The sequence below is a fragment of the Triplophysa dalaica genome, chromosome 11, assembly GCF_015846415.1.
Source record: "Triplophysa dalaica isolate WHDGS20190420 chromosome 11, ASM1584641v1, whole genome shotgun sequence".
NCBI classification, from domain to species: Eukaryota; Metazoa; Chordata; class Actinopteri; order Cypriniformes; family Nemacheilidae; genus Triplophysa; species Triplophysa dalaica.
The window spans coordinates 3,872,880-3,890,726 of record NC_079552.1 but is presented as its reverse complement, the minus strand read 5'-3'; the positions used below and the strand labels follow the sequence as shown (position 1 = coordinate 3,890,726).

The window sequence follows — 17,847 nt, the reverse complement described above, 5'->3', positions numbered from 1 at the left end:
TTGCATGAACGATGCAACCACCAACATATACCGCGGTGACCATGATAATATCAAAGATCATGATGAAGTTACCTGTTTTTATCTGATTTTATTTCTCTTCAAAATCATAAAAGCATATGCTTACACAACATAACATTTTAAGACAACATTAACACACGGTTGGTGGAATGTCTTGTGGAAAGCCGCGTACCAGAAGCAAGGCATATCATGAAATGTGGTGATTATGTAAAAGGGATAATGTACAATTAGTCGGTCATTACTGCAAAATAAACCCGACAGGATCATCACAGCACAGCAGAGCATCACGGTTGGATGACCAGAATCAAGTATTCAAGACAGCCGTGTAATGAAATAACAGTTTTAATCTTCAAGAGCACCATATCATGGACCGTCGAGAGTACTGGACCGGGTGATTTAGAAAACTGATTCTCATAACAGCAATCCCTACTTTTTTTTAAAACTATATGAGATAAAAAAATGACTGCAATATATCCAAGGAATACATAAACGGAAAAAATATGTAGCTTGAATCCATTAAATGTGTAAAATCGTTTTGCAAAACACATACAGTGTAACAATACTTGTAAATATAAATATTACATCTTTTTTTCTCATGAATGTTGGGGGTCTTCATAAAAATGCAATAGTGCTAAAAATAGGCAATGCAAAATAGACGATCTTGTTTCTCCCTTTTGATTATGGGATAAAAATATGACATTGACATGTTCTTGACAGGTCTGGTGAGACTCATCCAATGTTATAAAGTGTTGAGGTGTCAACGTGACAGAAGCCCCGGGCAAAGCGCTGGATGATGAGGACAAACCCTGACAACACCAAACAACTCCTCGGCACTACCTGTTTGTGTGCGGGTCTGCGTGATTGTGTGTGACTTGTCGGTAAACAAGAATTATTAATCCTTGACAACGTATGACCTTCTCTGCAGACGTGTTAGTTAGCGAGACCTATAAAGTACCGGAAAAACAGCATAAATGTTTTATAAAGAGAGAAGATTAAGCCGCAAAATATTAATACCGCACGCCATCTTACATGAGGATCTCTGTACCGCTGGTGGATTTGAGCTGACTGAGATGAGAAATACAGGAATTCATTGTAAATGTTTTCTGAGTCAAGTCAGAAACTGTCTGCACTCATAAACGTCAAGAAATTCAATGAGTCGATATGACAAATGATACCGGACAATGCGCTCTTGGAATCCAACAACCACGACTGCATTGAGCATCGACACACAGCCAAACTATTCCCTCACCAATAGAAATATTGAATGTGCGTTTGAGAGATTGTAAATCTTCATTTAACTCATTTTAATCCAGTGTGCTTTCATCAGATCTCCGGAGTCTCTCGACTGAAGTCGGCGGTCTAATGAGGTCTATAGAGAAACGCTCCCTGCTCTGTATAGCTCATGCCATTAGAGCTTCTATAAAGTGTTCTCCCTGCCACTGCTGCTTTAGTCAACACACGGCCCTTTAAACATCAACTCCTCTCAGAATGGACTTCAGACCGCATAACATTAGTTGAATGAATCCCACATGGGGGACACAATACAACTTTATTACCTCCTCAACAGTCAAAAAGAGGGAAACATGGTCGGATTCATATTGAAGGAATGTTTTCATAAAATATGAATATTGCGTCATAATTTACTCACTGTTTTCTCGTTGTTTTAAACCTGTGTGATTTCATTTTTTCTTGTAACATAAACTCTTTAAGAGACTGACAGACTCAGTAGCCTTTATTATTTGGATAAAAAGATGAAATAAAAGTATATTTAGAATAAAGTCTTACACGTTGGGACAACCGGAAAGTAAATAAATGATGACAGAATTTTCATTTTGGGAAAACTGTTTGGGATAATTCACCTAAAAAGGAAAATTCGGCTATCGTTTACATTTGTACAAAAAAGAAGATATTTTAATGAATGTGTGAAACCACACTTGTTTGTTGCACCATTATCTACCATAGTATTTTTTTTCCTAATATGGCACTCGATAGTGCCCCAGAACTATTCTGTTACAAACATTCTTCCAAATATCATTCTATTTGTCACCAGAACAATAAAATTGGAAGGTTTGAAACAACCTGAGATGAGTAAATAATGACAGAATGTTAATTTTGGGGTAGCTATCCCCACAAAGAGGGTGAAAATTCAGGGGTTGGTGCCATGTGACTTTTTGAAAAAGAAAAAGTCTTTAGTGATGTCGTAGATGACCCATGCAGTGCCTTTATCTATCTTAAATAAGTGTATTTTACGTAGGCATCACGAGCCATCATAAACTGCATCAATTATATGTTTACGTTGTCAGTTAATTTATTTGCTAATATAACCAGACAAGTGGTGCTCTGAAAATCTGTAGGATGTGTATCTGGCTATAGTAATGAAACTGCACACTGGGTTGAGCAAGCAGAGCAGTTTTGCTTATATCAGAAGCCAGCTGCGATATATCAATCTTACAGACGAATGGCCAATCTCTCAAACCTAAAATAGACTGACTTTTCATTTATAATCTCTATGGAAACTGCTGCTACATGAGAACATCGACGGGACTCTTGAGATTAAGGCAATAAAGCCTCATCTCTAAAGATCCAAAAGCAACACAACACGGAAGAAGTTTGGGGACCTTCTTAACAGTCACACTTATAATAAGTCTACTGTATTGTTGAGAAAATGCTAATGGTGAAAACTACTTGGAAATTAGGCAAATGCATTAGAAAATATTAATCCTGACATTCACACACCACACCATTCGCAAAAAAAAACACAACATTCCTAAACATTTAGACTAAGTTAAACACTTTTTATCACAATGACCCAGAGCAAACAACCAGCACGACGCCAGGGTGGCTGCGGGACAAATCTCTGAATTGACTTCAATGTCCTAGCCAATGCTTGGAAGTTGGAAACCATAAATAATGACAAAGGCTCTCCATTCAATCTGACAGAGAAACAGAGCAAATCCCAGTGGGCTGTCTGGTAGGAGAAGAAACGAAAAAACTCAATGCTGTAATCGCTGCCAAAGGCGCTCTACAAACTACAGAAAATGGACCTACTGTAAATACTTATGAAAGTGTTTATAGTTAGGGTAAAAGAGTACCATTTAGGGAAGACAATATGGCCAAATTCGTATCATGGTATTAGTATTTTTGGGCCAAAGCATACTGTATACACATATCACACACCCAAAAACAACTGCTGGGTTATTTTCAACCAAAAGCTTGGTCAAAAAGGAACAAACCCAGCCACTTATTTGACTTATATAATTCCCTTTTGACCCAGCATTGGGATAAAAATAACCCAGCATTTACTTTAGACTGCTCCATACATATTGTTGTTTGAAATTAGTTACAAAATGTGTAGCAATCATAGAGTTACGGCAATTTTTGACATCCAATTTTTTGGTAAATGAATATTAAAATGAATTTAATCCTTACTTGATAGACATAAAATAATGAGATTATTCGCTATTAAAAATGCTAGTTATTTTGAACTCTGTGTTGGGTCAAAAAGGGATAAATGCAACCGTTATGTTGTTAATTAACCTTGGCTGGGATGTTTTTACTCACTGTTTTGGGTTAACATAACCCAACTGTTGGGTTTGTCCCTTTTTGACCCAGCGTTGGGTTGAAAATAACCCTGCATTTTGGTGCATTAAGAAACACGTCTAGAAATTCAAAATGCTTAACATAATGACACCTAAAAGAGTTACAACCAATAGTTTCAACTCTAAAATATGATAAGAAAACCAGTAACGTTGCCGGGCACCCATAAACCTAAAGAAAAACCAACAACCCTCCTACATTTTGACACATTTTGGACATGTCCCACTCCAGGGTATGAACAGAAATGGAGCTAATTGTATATTTATTAAGACTCTTTCCATACATTCTTAAACCTCGTCCCCACTTCATGTTTTAATAATGGACGACACTTTCGCTTGTTTTACTATATACTGATTGTAAGATAGCACAACTAAACAGTCTTAGTTTGTATTAACTCCTTATTAATACAAGATATTTCAGAAGGGTGGAAACGAAGCACCAGAGAATTAATTGAGTGACTAACACAATGTAGGGTTTATAAGAAAGAAAAACAAGGCTACGCTAATTGCCTTTCGAAACAAAGAGCTGTACGCCTCACGGTTATTCCCAGAGACGGCCCTCAGCCATGGTTCAAACTCTTTATCCACAAACATTTGCATGGAAACTTCCATTTTCCCATTAGAGTGTAAATGAACCTCCCACTATTCGCCTACGCAATGATTAAATTCAGGCAAACTTTAGCATATGACTTCTCTGGACAAATATGAAAAGAGGATACAAATTTAATAGCTTGGAAAATGGCATTTAAGACTTTTTAAGGGCCTTATTTTTCTCAAAATTTATTGATCAACTTTTAATACTTTTTAAGACACCCTGCACTCACCCTGCTACCTGCGGACACATTTCATCCAGTACCGCCTACAACAGTTCATGTTGATTAAAATGACTTACAACAGTGTGATACAAGTAAAGATCTATGAATCCAATTTTCACCATCTTGGAAATGACACATACCCGCTCAGTGTAAAGAGCAATTCACGGCTCCTTCACCATCTCACTGCAGGAGGGTCATTTCCACCACCACATGCTGGCTGAAGCTCTATTTAGTCTGTTCCTGCTATATTCCATTATATTTTTAGATCCTAGTCTTATTGTTTTCATTTTATATACATGAGGGACAATAAGAACGATAAATTCATATATTCTCTCTGACTGAAAGAACAAAACTCTTTCTCCAAAGTTCCTTTACAGTAAGAATGACATTAGACATGAGAGAGTGTGAAAAGAATAGAAGCTTTCTCGTATGCTGTTTTTACCACATGGACCAAAAAACTGATTCTTGTCCTACCACATGGACCCACAATATTTAATTGCATTTATTTAAACAAATTGCATTAGAAGCTAAACACATCAGCAAACATAGACACATACACCAATTTCAGTATATCAATATCCATGGATTTCTAAACTGCTGATGTCTTTCACTAAACACAAAAACAAACAAATACAATATATTTCACCCCTGAGATGTTTTAAATAGGTGCAGTTTCTTGGTAGGGTCGGTACAAACCACTATTGCTGTTGTGTCTTCAATTTAATCAACACTCCAAACTAAATCCTTGTGTGCCTGAAAACTTTAAAACCCTTGAGACGACACTCCAGAACGTACAATATCCGCATTCAAACCTGCTGATGAGCTGCAGACGTGGCCTTTCAGAAACAACAGGTTGTCTTTCGAGAGCACTACACCAGCTAGAGGACGCCAGCATTTCGAGTCATACATAGAGCTAACACTCATATTCATGCAGATGTTGTGAATGAGCCATCTTAACACTACTCGGAAACCTCAAAGAGAACATGTCATGATGTATATTGCAATTTTATGTGGTGCGTAATAAGACGGCTGCACGCACCTGTATTCCTCCTCAGTGAAGATGGGAATCCTGGATGGCTGGAGGACCGTGATTTCAACTGTGGTTCTGTTTATCTTGACCGGTTCTCCATCGTCATAGGCGATCACCACCAGCTTTAAACAGAATTTATGGGATAGAGATGTGAATATTGGTCAATAGCGTTACATGCGTTCTAGTACATAAAAATGCTGTTTACATAATTTGAAGACAGCTTTTCTGTGATTATAATGTTTTTCAATTTTATATTAAAATGCTTTTCGGTGCCCTCATTTTAAACAATGGTTAAAGGAACTGTTGGAATTGCTTTGCTTCGGAAAGACTTCCTTATTGTTAAGGAATAACCTACAGACTTTTATAAAAAAATGGACACTCTTTATAGACTTATTGAAGGAAGTTTATCAAAATTTTCTCTATGTAACTTGGCTTAACATGCATCATACTGTGTGTCATGTTAAGACATGTATGTATTCATAGTGTATTTTATCATTAATATTATCAATTCCTTAATGTCTCTAACTATCTAAAATAAAAGATAGTTTTGAAAATAAAATGAATTTGGTATTTTTGCAGAGTATATTTTAGTCCAGAGGTTATACTATAGATTTTGGCATAATAAAAATTTAAACTTAAATATTCATGTTGTATTCATTCATCTAAATTAAACATTTATATATAATAAATAAATAAATAAATACTTATTATACAGGCTCCCCGTGACCCGAGGTAGTTCGGATAAGCGGTAGAAAATGGATGGATGGATACTTATTATATACTACTAAATATTTCTTATTATATATTATCAATATATAATATGTATAGTATAATATTCTTAATATTTATAATATAAAACATTCATATTTTAAATGATCTCTCAGTTGCTGTGGATAAAAGCTAAATGAACAAATCTAATGTAATGTAAATACACTCACCTAAAGGATTATTAGGAACACCATACTAATACTGTGTTTGACCCCCTTTCGCCTTCAGAACTGCCTTAATTCTACGTGGCATTGATTCAACAAGGTGCTGAAAGCATTCTTTAGAAATGTTGGCCCATATTGATAGGATAGCATCTTGCAGTTGATGGAGATTTGTGGGATGCACGAAGCTCCCGTTCCACCACATCCCAAAGATGCTCTATTGGGTTGAGATCTGGTGACTGTGGGGGCCATTTTAGTACAGTGAACTTATTGTCATGTTCAAGAAACCAATTTGAAATGATTCGAGCTTTGTGACATGGTGAATTATCCTGCTGGAAGTAGCCATCAGAGGATGTGTACATGGTGGTCATAGAGGGATGGACATTTAAACGATGCCCAATTGGCACTAAGGGGCCTTAAGTGTGCCAAGAAAACATCCCCCACACCATTACACCACCACCATAATTGCATTAATGAGAAATTGAACAGGTGTTCCTAATAATCCTTTAGGTGAGTGTATGTTACATTTTCTGTGGGAATTAATGATAAAACAGAATATTATAACAGGAAAATAAAGGTGCTTGAAAGGTTCTTCACAGCGATGCCATAGAAGAACCATTTTTGAAGATCCATCTCTTTCTTACTTTTTTATAATCTACAGATGTTAAAAGTTCTTTATGGAAGCAAAAGGTTCTTCTATGTCATGTCTATTTAATACATCACATGTTAAGCAGGTCTTTGAGAAGGGTCAATTCTCCGTGTATAACAGCAGAAGGATGAACACTAGTCCCAGACTCACTCTGAACACAGCGGTGGGCTGCTCGTTCAGGTTGACTTTGGTGATGATTCTTCCTGTGTCCTGCACCACATCAAAGATACTGCCACTGTAGGACGACTGCTCCTGATCCACTCGGTAACGCACTTTACTGGCGGCCTTACCCTGAGGGACGAACACAGTTAGTATCGGCACATCCCTAGAGCACATCCACCTCAGGTTTAAAGAGCAAAGCTGGCACATTATTATATTTAATTATGTACATCACATTATGATATAAATGCAGTAGTGAACTGTAATCTCTTCATCAAAAGGGCTTCAATCGTATGTCATTATAAATTCTTTCCATTATGTTATATCAAAACAATTTGCAGAATATGTATTTCTTTCAAGTAGCTTAACTGCTAGAAGACTGAATTAGCAAAACTAAGGTGATGGGTTTCAATCCTAAAAACACACAAGATAAAAAATATTACGTCAATGCAATGTAAAGTGATTTGAATATAAGAATTTAAATGTTAAAAAGTCACTTAAAGTTTAAGAGATATGGCAAATGTCAAGATTTTCAGAGAAGATTTCTTCAAAAAGCTACATACATTAAGTGGACTTCTTTTGTGCTTTTTGGATCTCGACAGCCCCTGGTCATAATATGCATTCATTGAATAAAAAGCCAAGCTTGGATATTCCTCAAAAACATCTAACTTTGTGTTCCGTGAAAGAAGGAAACCAAACCCAGTATAGAACGACACGATACTGAGCAAACGCTGACAGAATTAACTTGTGAACTATTGCTTTAAAGGTCTGACTCGCTGGTTTGAACTTCATCAAAGGTCTCCCGGGCATCATGTTTAGTCGAGCTACAGAGGCCGTCGTCTGACGCACCTCATTCTGCGGATACTTTAGTGCTCTTATGTCTGACTGCATCATAAATGTTTGATGGTTTGAGATGCAGTAAACACAAAGATGTCATTTATACTGCAGGAGAAAGAGACAGAAACAACATCGCATTTACATCTCTGACAGCCAAGAAATTGGTTTCTGGTTCCTTTTTTAAATCCATGCCTGAATTTCTCTACGGCGTATTTTCTGTGTCATTTCTTTTAATGCTCTCTCTACGTTTCAAAGCATTATTTTAAAAAAGAGGTGAATAATTGAAGCTTCTGTGGCAGGAGGTGAAAATAAACAGCATTGAGATTTGCTCGGCGACGAGGAGAGTAAAGCGGACTTTTACCTCATGTGACCAAGGTATTCTAGGTTAAGACACCGCTATGTTTAGATATTAAAGATAAAGCCAAAAATACCTGAAATTACAGCATCATTCACTTTAGTGTGTGTGTTTAAGTGGGAAATCATGTCATAGTACCTGCAAGTCTTTGGCGGGAAAACGGACTAAAGTTTATGAAGAGAACATTTTTAATTTGCAGCAATCTGTATTTTTTACCTCTTCATTGACATCTCTGTTTGAAACATTACATTGTACTGAAATATAATGAATCACGTGTTTAATTTTTTATTTATCAACAAGTGGCCCACTAGATGATTTTATCTCTTCGGGTAGCCTTCGCTCACCAAAAGGTTGGAGACCCCAGTTCTAGTGTTTGACATTTAACGCCATCTAGTGGTGAGGTTGCAAAGTACAACCAATGGCTCACTCCACCCCTCCCTTTCAAAGCACTTCGGTTGCTGACACAGGAATAAGTTGTAGTCACGTTTTTGCTTCTTTGCTGAAGGAGATAATGTATTTATGAAACACGCTCTGTAGAGTAGTTTGTACATTTAGGACTGCTGTAGAAACAACATTGTGAATTCCATGTAAGGGGGCCCGCGGTGTATGTAGATAGAAATAACTCATTCTAAGGAAATAAAAACACAAGGCTTCATTTATACACCTCTGAACACATAATTTTGTATATTACATAAAATTTCTGTCAAAAGATCCTCAAAAAAAGAACACACTGGACCTTTAATGTTTGATTTCAAACTGACATTTCCATGAAATCAACTTAAAGCCTCATCTGAAAAACACTACTATAAGGATACCATTACGAATCTTTTTATGCACTTGCTTGATAACTATTTCTTTCACATGTTTTAAGCAAAATCACTTTGCAGATGGCAGCTTTATGATATTTTTATTTGACAACCGGACAAAGGTACTGATTAAGCAAATGACTCTTGCAATATACCGAAAAGAAATCCTCCTCCTGGGTTAAGTAAAAAAATAAGACAGGCTTCATTCTTGCTAATACGGAATAAAGCAGCTATCACTTCAAAATATGATATGCATGAGTCATTTTCAACGGGCATCACTGTCAACACTCAAACCCGAGCCAGCCGCATTAGTAAGACACATTAAGTTTCCGCCTGCAGATTGTATTCATGTGCCGGCGATGTGATTAATGGCTGCCGGTTGTTCCTCTCTGTAGTGACAGTTCAAGGATGGGAGTACATTACTCACCCCTTTAAATCTCTTCAAACAAAAGAAAGTCATGGAGTAAAGGCGCAAGACACGCGGTTCAACCGGCACAAAGGAAAGGAGGAGCTTTCATTACCCAGTGACCTTTGCGGCGTGCATAAAAATACCTTGTCATTATCTCCTTCACAGACGCTGACTTAAAACTCGACGGTCCTCGTTCTGTAATCATCAGGGTTTGAACAGAAACCTAATGAGGACCGTCACTTCCTGTCTTCGATCTTTACCGCGCTCTTTCTTTAGGGGCCGTTTCTTAGAAAGAGAATATGCGAGAATTACCCGATTTTAATTCCAGTCATGGCTGAGAGAGACAGATCGAGCTGAAGCACACCTCCATGGTGATTCACAACACAAGCCGGATGATGAATGTGTTTTTTCTGTGGGGAATCCAGGGTCGAAAACTTCAAAACAAAAACGCACGAAAGTACCAAGAAACAGTCTGGAGAAATACAGAAATGCATGACACTCATAATAATGAGTCTGTCCTAATAATTTTCATCAAACCTTGGCTGTCTTTGGCGAAGACGTGTAACCTTGCAAGGCAAAAATGAAATATCGGCATGTTCAAGGCCCAACAATGAGGATTCTGATGGGGCCGGCGGATCACATTTTTCCTTGCCCTGGTTACATTTCTGAGCATACTTTTTATAAACGCCTCAGAAGTTTACTTTTATGCTTGCAAGGCTGCGCTTTATTGATATGCCTCAAAACATTCTGGAAATGGATTTAAACTCCTAACATTCATTCTTTGATTCTGAATCTTAAAGGAGTTGTTCGCCTTCAAAATGAAAATGCTGTCATCATTAACACGCCCTCCTGTCATTACAAACCTGTATGCCTTTCTTTCTTCTGCAGAACACAAAAGAAGATATTTTGAAAAGTGTTGGTAACAGAACAGCACAGCCCCCCATTCACTTCAATTGTAACCAATGCAAGCGAATGGTGGGATGTTAACGACATTCTTCAAAATATCTTCTTTTGTGTTCTTCGGATAAAAGAAAGTCATACAGGTTTGAAATGACAAGAGGGTGAGTAAATGATGATAGAATTTTCATTTTGAGAAGAACTACTCCTTTAAGTTCCAAACTAGCAGTAAACTATTTGCATTCACTCAACTAGAACTCTGACAAAAACCTGCATCACAGAACCACAGCGCTAACACTGTCAAATGTCCTTGAACTTGAAATATATAAACAAATAAGATGTAAATCTTTCAGAAACGCTCTGGTGTGAAGTCAGGCACTGCTGTGGTTCTGTCTGCGGATGACTCCTGCAGGTTAACCTCCCAGCATGCACCTGTCCCCTACAATGATATAAACACATAGGGTCACGCATGTCTTAAAGGGTTTCAGAGTCAACACAAATATTTCGTAGCATTCTTTCTCACCCGCTGCCAGTGACTTTTAACATATTCATGTCATTTTAGGGATCAGACAAAGTCGTTTTTAAAAAGGACCTGAGAATTATTGATGTGTTGTGTGAACAGTTGTTTTGATAAGGTAGTTGTGATGTCCTAGCACGGAAAATGCTTAGCTTATTAATATAAGGCTGTGCTGACATCTTCAGAGATCTAAATGATAAATGCGAGGCTGCCTCAGAAATTGGCTTCAGGATGGCATCTATAATATCTTAAAATGCAGGTCTCACACAGTTTTTTTTGGAAGAGAGTTATTGCTTATACCAGGGATGCGTTTTTGAATCTAAACCAACAGAAAGAGTGGTTTTAATATCAGTCAGCTTCAGAGGAGTAAGATGTTAACTAAAAAGTGGTTCAGGCACCCCTGCTGTGATGTGCATATTCTGCCATATGTTGGTTTATTCTTAGGAGCAAAAACCTCAGTGCTCAGTATATACCAACATGCCACGCTGCAAACTGTTAGAAACAACGGACTAGAAAACCGAAATTGCATCTTATTTTAACATCCAGTTGTGAAACAAAAAGTCCAGATCAACAAGTTGAGACGTTCTGTCTGAATTAAGCTATTCAAGCTGAGTGCTTTGATTCCCTTTTCAACAGAGCAAAACGTTCATAGAGGTGAGGTAAAAACTGTTCAAGGGCAAAACAGTTCACCCGAAAACGAAAACTCACCCTCGAGTTGTTCCAAATCTGTATATATTTCTTTGCTCTGATGAACACAGAGAGGATATCTGGAATAATTATTGCAACTAAGCAACTAAGCCATTCTTGGCCTGACAAAACATCTAACAACGTTTTATTCTTAAAACACGAAAAAATGGGAGAAGACCAAACTCAATATACTTAATATCTCAACAAAAACAAGTCGTAATATCTCATGCAGTGTTGCTTCCCATATAAATGTATTTGGGCAATTCCAGCATTATCGACATGACATTTTGCGTTGTGGATTTGACATAAAAATGCTCAGAAAATGAATTTGTTACGATTATATTGAACAATCTGTTATATTTTACTGAACCCTTGTTGATAGAGTCTAAACATCAAAAAAATTCTGTGTGTCTGTGAAAAAAACAAATATTTAAAAAAAGGGAAATAAACATGGATGTTACAAAAAAGGATGCAGTTTTGGGGAGACGACAAACTTTGTAGGATTTCTGTGAAATAAAATGCACAATCCTGAAGCAATAATACCCAATGAATGAAGAAGGGATGCCTCTTTATAGAACATAAAATAGTCACTTTATATACATTTTCAGGTGTCCATTTATGAGCAATATGTGGCGTTATGGATGCGACAATCCTGAACATGGCACTTACCAGACTATGACAAATCATGCACTAAAAATAAAACAAATGCTTTACAAATCACACATTTGTATTTGAACCACCAAATGTTAAAATCTGTCCTTTACCATAATAAAAAACGCTGGTAAAAACGTTGTTAGTTTGACATTTTCACGGAATTGCCCATCCTCATTAAAAGATATTTTACATTACATTACATTACAAATTCACCTACTGTAAAAAACACTTTTAAGTACAGTAACTACATCCAGGCCTCCATAAAGTCCTTGAAACGTAGACTTGATTGGCCAGTTATTGACAGCCAATAAAGTATGTTAACAAGTGCTTCCACACCGCACATAAAGGGACACTGATCCCACAAACCGTCCTTCTGTTTTACTGTCTGTGGATAATAAACATTTACAGGCGCTAGGTGCATATCAAGCCCCCTGCGTGCACAGCCACTCAGAATAAACCCAACCTCAGGCAGCGTATAACCTTGTTTGTGTAATTTATAAGGTAGAAATAGATGTGTGTGTTTGCTCTATTGTAATGGCCTTGTGTTTCCCTCCAGCTCTAAAACTTGCGGGAGCGTGCTGTGCTGCATTCCAAAACCCAATAAATATCTCCACTCTCTGATGAAGGCACAGAAATCATTTCCTGATTCACCATGGTGTCAAAATATCAGCGGCATCGCGCGTAATTTCATCCCAGAGTCGTCTAGCGAGTGAGAAAAAGGGGTTGGTCTCTAGACGGCGTACATTAAACCGTTCTGTCGGATCAGTCAAATAAAGACACAGAGAAAGAGTGACAGTGTAGAACAGTCGGATTAGAAACAGCCGCAGTCTAACATGTTAATGCTGCAGTTTCAACAGGTAGTACGCTAGAGAGAGAATCTAAAAAGTGGGGTGTTTAAAGCCAAATGATGAAATCAATGTCTATCATGTCTTCTAAAAACTACAATGGAATAGTTTTATCAGGTGTATATATGATTTATGATTTCCTTTCTTTAATTAAACACAAACTACAATTTTTTTAATATCCGAAACTGATGCCCATATAAAGCTTCCAACTTGTTAAAGCACGCAAATCTAAGTACTCCAAGGACTTCAGTGATGTATATGCGTCTTCTGAAGCAAAACGTTACGTTTGCGAAAGAAAATTATTCATATTTTTTGCTAATTTAGCAAAACTAAAACCAAAATCTAAATACTGTATGTGGATGAGTTGAAACACTATCTTCAAATCTCATTGGTTCTTGTGGCATTATATATTTTATCCAGGAAAAACAAATGACATTTTAAGTGTATTGATGCCTTCGATATCAGTAAATAAGCTCAAAATGATAATAGTTTTCTCACCAAGCCATTTATTAATCCACGTTATCCGATTGGACTACTTTTATAATGGATATACAGCCGAGGAAAAATTGAAGTTATCACATGTATTTTTTTTACAAAGATTATTGTTTTATATGCTTAAAAGTCTATTTGGACTTGTTTTCTTTGCAGTATTTGAGGTCTGAAAAAACAGAAGATGAGTATTTTTGTTTGTAATTTGGTAGAAATATTGTAAGAATTATAAATTATAATTTGCCTTAACAAACACCTATAAATACTAAATTTTGTATTCAGAAAAGTCTCTTAATATTTTCTGCGTCTGTGTGTGCTTTGTTTTAAATGTATAACAAAACGAAACAAAAAGGCACATATGAGAATTATAAAAAAAATTAAGCATTAACCCAATTTTAAGTTTACAGGGTCATTTGTGAAAATACCAACATCTGTTTATGCTGTCACGTGATTCATCAGAACACAAGTTGAACATTGCAGAAGTCTACTTTTGTCTTTGTGTACTCACAGGAGGGTCCAGATCGTCTGCAAACACAGTTGTGATGATGGTTCCCTTCTCAGCGTTTGGAGCAACCATCCCTTTATACAGCGCCTGACTGAAGACCGGTGAGAAGTCATTCATATCCTAAAAAAACAGACACAAGGATATTTATCAGCCAAGAGGTCATGGTTTGGATGGTTAGCATGATGTAGTTACTAGTCCTGCACCATCCGAACAACCAGCCGAACACCAGCCTGTCTTTGAGATAAATGCTCTTTCTGAAGGACTCTTTCCAGGTATTATAATGCCCCTTGATATTACCAATCCTCATTAAAACAGGATTGAGGCAGGTGGTGCCTGCTGGCAGTGTCTTTCCTCTACTCCTCGAGGAGATACACAATGACAAACACAACATTAATCATCTTATGGATTCTCCTGCCTTTCACTAATATTCACCACCATTACAAAAAGCACTTTACATCATTAGTCATTTTTTTTCAATTAAAGTTTTGCACACAAATAGATTTTTTGGCAAATATGATGTACAATTGCATTAAACGAGAAATCAAGTTGCATCACTAGCCAAGAAAAGTGGACACTTCTCAGGGAGACTACCATTTTAAAGGGCCGGTTCACGCAAAAATGAAATTCTTGCATCATTGCCTCATGTCATGTCAAACCTGTGTGGCTTTTTTTCATCTGCACAAAACAAAAAAATATATATTTTGAAGAATGTTGGTAAAAAATGAAGGACATCAATTAACTTCCATTGTATGGACACAAAACTACTGAGACACTAAAAATAAATTTGTTTCTGTGCTTGTATATACATATTTTTTGTCTATTGTATAAAAGTCAATTTAAAATTGTGCATTTTTAAATAAATAATTTATTTTATTTTGTTATCTGTCTTTTGTGTATGTCTTCTGTAACCCAAAACATTGTGTGACATGCTTAAGACAATCAAAGCTCAAAATTAGTGCTGTCAAATGAATAATCACAATTAATTGCATACAGAATAAAAGTGTGTGTTAACATAATATATGTCTGTGTACTGTGCAGATTATTTTTGTATTTATAAAAACCGACAAATACAAATACGTGCATATGTTAAGGAGTAAAACATTATATAAATTATATAAAATTTAAATGATTGATCAATATATTTATAAATGTTTCCTTAATACACGTATGTGTATGTGTTTAAGAATACAAAATTAATATGCACAGTGTGCAGACATATATTATGTAAACACAAACTTTTATTTTGTATGCAATTAATCGCGATTAATCACTTGACACACTCCTTAAAATTATAAGTTAATAGCAGGTTATAAATACAGGCGCATATAGAATTATTTCCACAATGTAATTGGCCACTACATGACAGTTTAAAGTGTGCGTGCACTGTTTTATCATCTCATGAAACACTGACCAAAAAAAGGACTCAGTGCTCCTTTAGCATTCCTTCTGCATAGAGTGCGAGTGGAGATCAGGATGTTGCCCTGTGGGAGGAGAGCGGGCGATTCTTCATCTCATGGCATCCTTTGATTAGAGCTGAGCGAGGCGAGGATGGTGTGTGAAATGCTAGGCAGCCCCAAGCAAACTCTTTACCACTTCAGCACATGCTACGCCGAAATATTCACAGATCTGATGTGGCTCATCAGTTAGCACTTTAATGGTGAGGAGGTGTGCGCGTTTGTGTATGTGTGTCTATGGCACTCATTTTATCTCTCTGGCTCCGTTCTCAAAACCTAGTGAGCTGCATATGTAGGAAGCATTTAAAGGCGCCATAGGCGTGATGGAGACACTTCAGCTGTTCCAAAACGTAGAAAGTATGATTATGATATAAGGATTACTTCTTGGCTCATTCAAAAGAAATATAAAGGGTTGTTGGGATACACGCAAAGGACAAGACAATCCCGCAAACCCACAATATGAAGAACTATTACTATTTAAAAGACACGGACACTAAATAAAGAACGTAAAAAAGAATACATAAGAATACATAAGAATCTGCAGAATACATAAAGTGCTCACTAAGTTTTAAGGCAGAGCCTTAAGGTACTATACTAGTTCAGCCCAGTGCCGTAGAGAGAAGCTGTGAGTTTCCGCATGTCTTCATTGGGAGTTGCCCACATCGATACATCCCGACCTTTCACCACTCAGCATGAGCTCAAGTGACTGAGTCTACAGCAGAAGATATATGGATCTATATAGAGTGGGCTGCTCTTCCGGGGGGTCAACGGGACCAGGGCTGCAGACACAGGATCGAAACATCCCTGAAACTGTTGTGAGAGGTCAAACCACCAAACCTGCGCGTTCACCGAGACCTGCACTGAGGGTATTGACCACACTCATACATTCATAAACTGGGAGTAATGAAAAAATATAAAGCCAATAAACAGATGTGTTTTTCTTTCTGGTTGGTTCATCATCATCAACAAACACAAATTGACAGAAAACAATCAATCTCACAGACAAATGACTCATGAACTCTTTCTTTCAAGAAAAAGACTCAATAGACAGTCAAATTCTAAATGGACTCTGCTAAAAAGTTTTTAGCTAGTTTAGATTTACCCTGGTCAAATTTACAATGGATCTACTAAAGTAACATTAAGCATTTTGGAAGATTGATAATCATTTGCATTAACATAGTGTTACTACAAGGGGTTTGTGATGAAGGATTTTGTTTTGCAGACCTGGCAACCTGTCCAAGCTGGTCCGAAGGCAAGCTGACAGTGCATGATTATGAAAAAATATTGGTCACTGTGTAAACTCAAACATTATATTTCCTTTACTAACACATGACAACAACAAAAGGGTATCCAACTTTTTTGGGAATTAAAAAAATTCCCAAAATTGGTCACACATTGGAGTGGCATTCTATCAAACTGCGAGTGATGTCAGGGGACCGTTCCAAGATGGTGGACGCGTCTTAAGTGCCTGGAGTACTTGAATGGGTCATCTTGTTATTGAAATCTATGTCTTGAATGACGTATGTTAGACAGCTTGGGCGGAGCATTCATAAACTCCCTCCCAATTCAAAATGCATTGGCTGTTTTTATACATCCAATTAAATTGCAGAAAAAGGCAAAAGCCACGCCTACTATTTTTCTCATTGGAAATTCCATTTCACTCGGAAATGCGTCAACATATGGAAGTAAAAACGATCGCATACTTCCGGTTCACGGGGAAATTAAGATTTATTGTTATATATCAGTCTTAAAACACCTCAAAATAATTCAATTATTTATTAGGCTTTGTTGAAATATGTGGATCTTAAAACATGTAAAACAGATGAACAATTCTACATGTGTAAATATAAATAAACATTTACAAAAATGTAAATGTTTACTAAATTTGTATCAGTTATTAGGGGGTTGAAGGTTCCTCTACAGTACTACCGGGAAATGTTAAAGGAATTGTTAATCAAACATACTTTTTAAAGATTAAAATCAGAATCATTATTCCTTACGATTCACCTCTTTACTTTACACCCAGCCAATTTTCCCTGACATTCAAAAGATTTTTTTTTAGCAAATCGTCTTTTTCTGCAAGACCTTCCAATTCCCCTACAAGCGCAGATATGACTCCAGCCAGACATTAATGATATTCCTTCACCTGAGCTAAAGCATCATTACAATTCGTTACACCTCTTCCCCATCGCAGTA

At 36.9% G+C, this 17,847-nt stretch overlaps 1 protein-coding gene across 1 annotated transcript in view; it reads right to left on the bottom strand.

The window, feature by feature from the left end:
• Window positions 1–17,847, bottom strand: part of pcdh15a (protocadherin-related 15a) — a 151,006-nt gene that overhangs the window by 38,700 nt on the left and 94,459 nt on the right. Inside the window, exons 21-23 of the mRNA XM_056761185.1 lie at window positions 14,201–14,317; window positions 7,188–7,328; window positions 5,469–5,581 (exon numbers count right to left, since the gene is read on the bottom strand). Coding sequence (XP_056617163.1) covers window positions 5,469–5,581; window positions 7,188–7,328; window positions 14,201–14,317 — 371 coding nt within the window. The remainder of the gene's footprint in view (window positions 1–5,468; window positions 5,582–7,187; window positions 7,329–14,200; window positions 14,318–17,847) is intronic.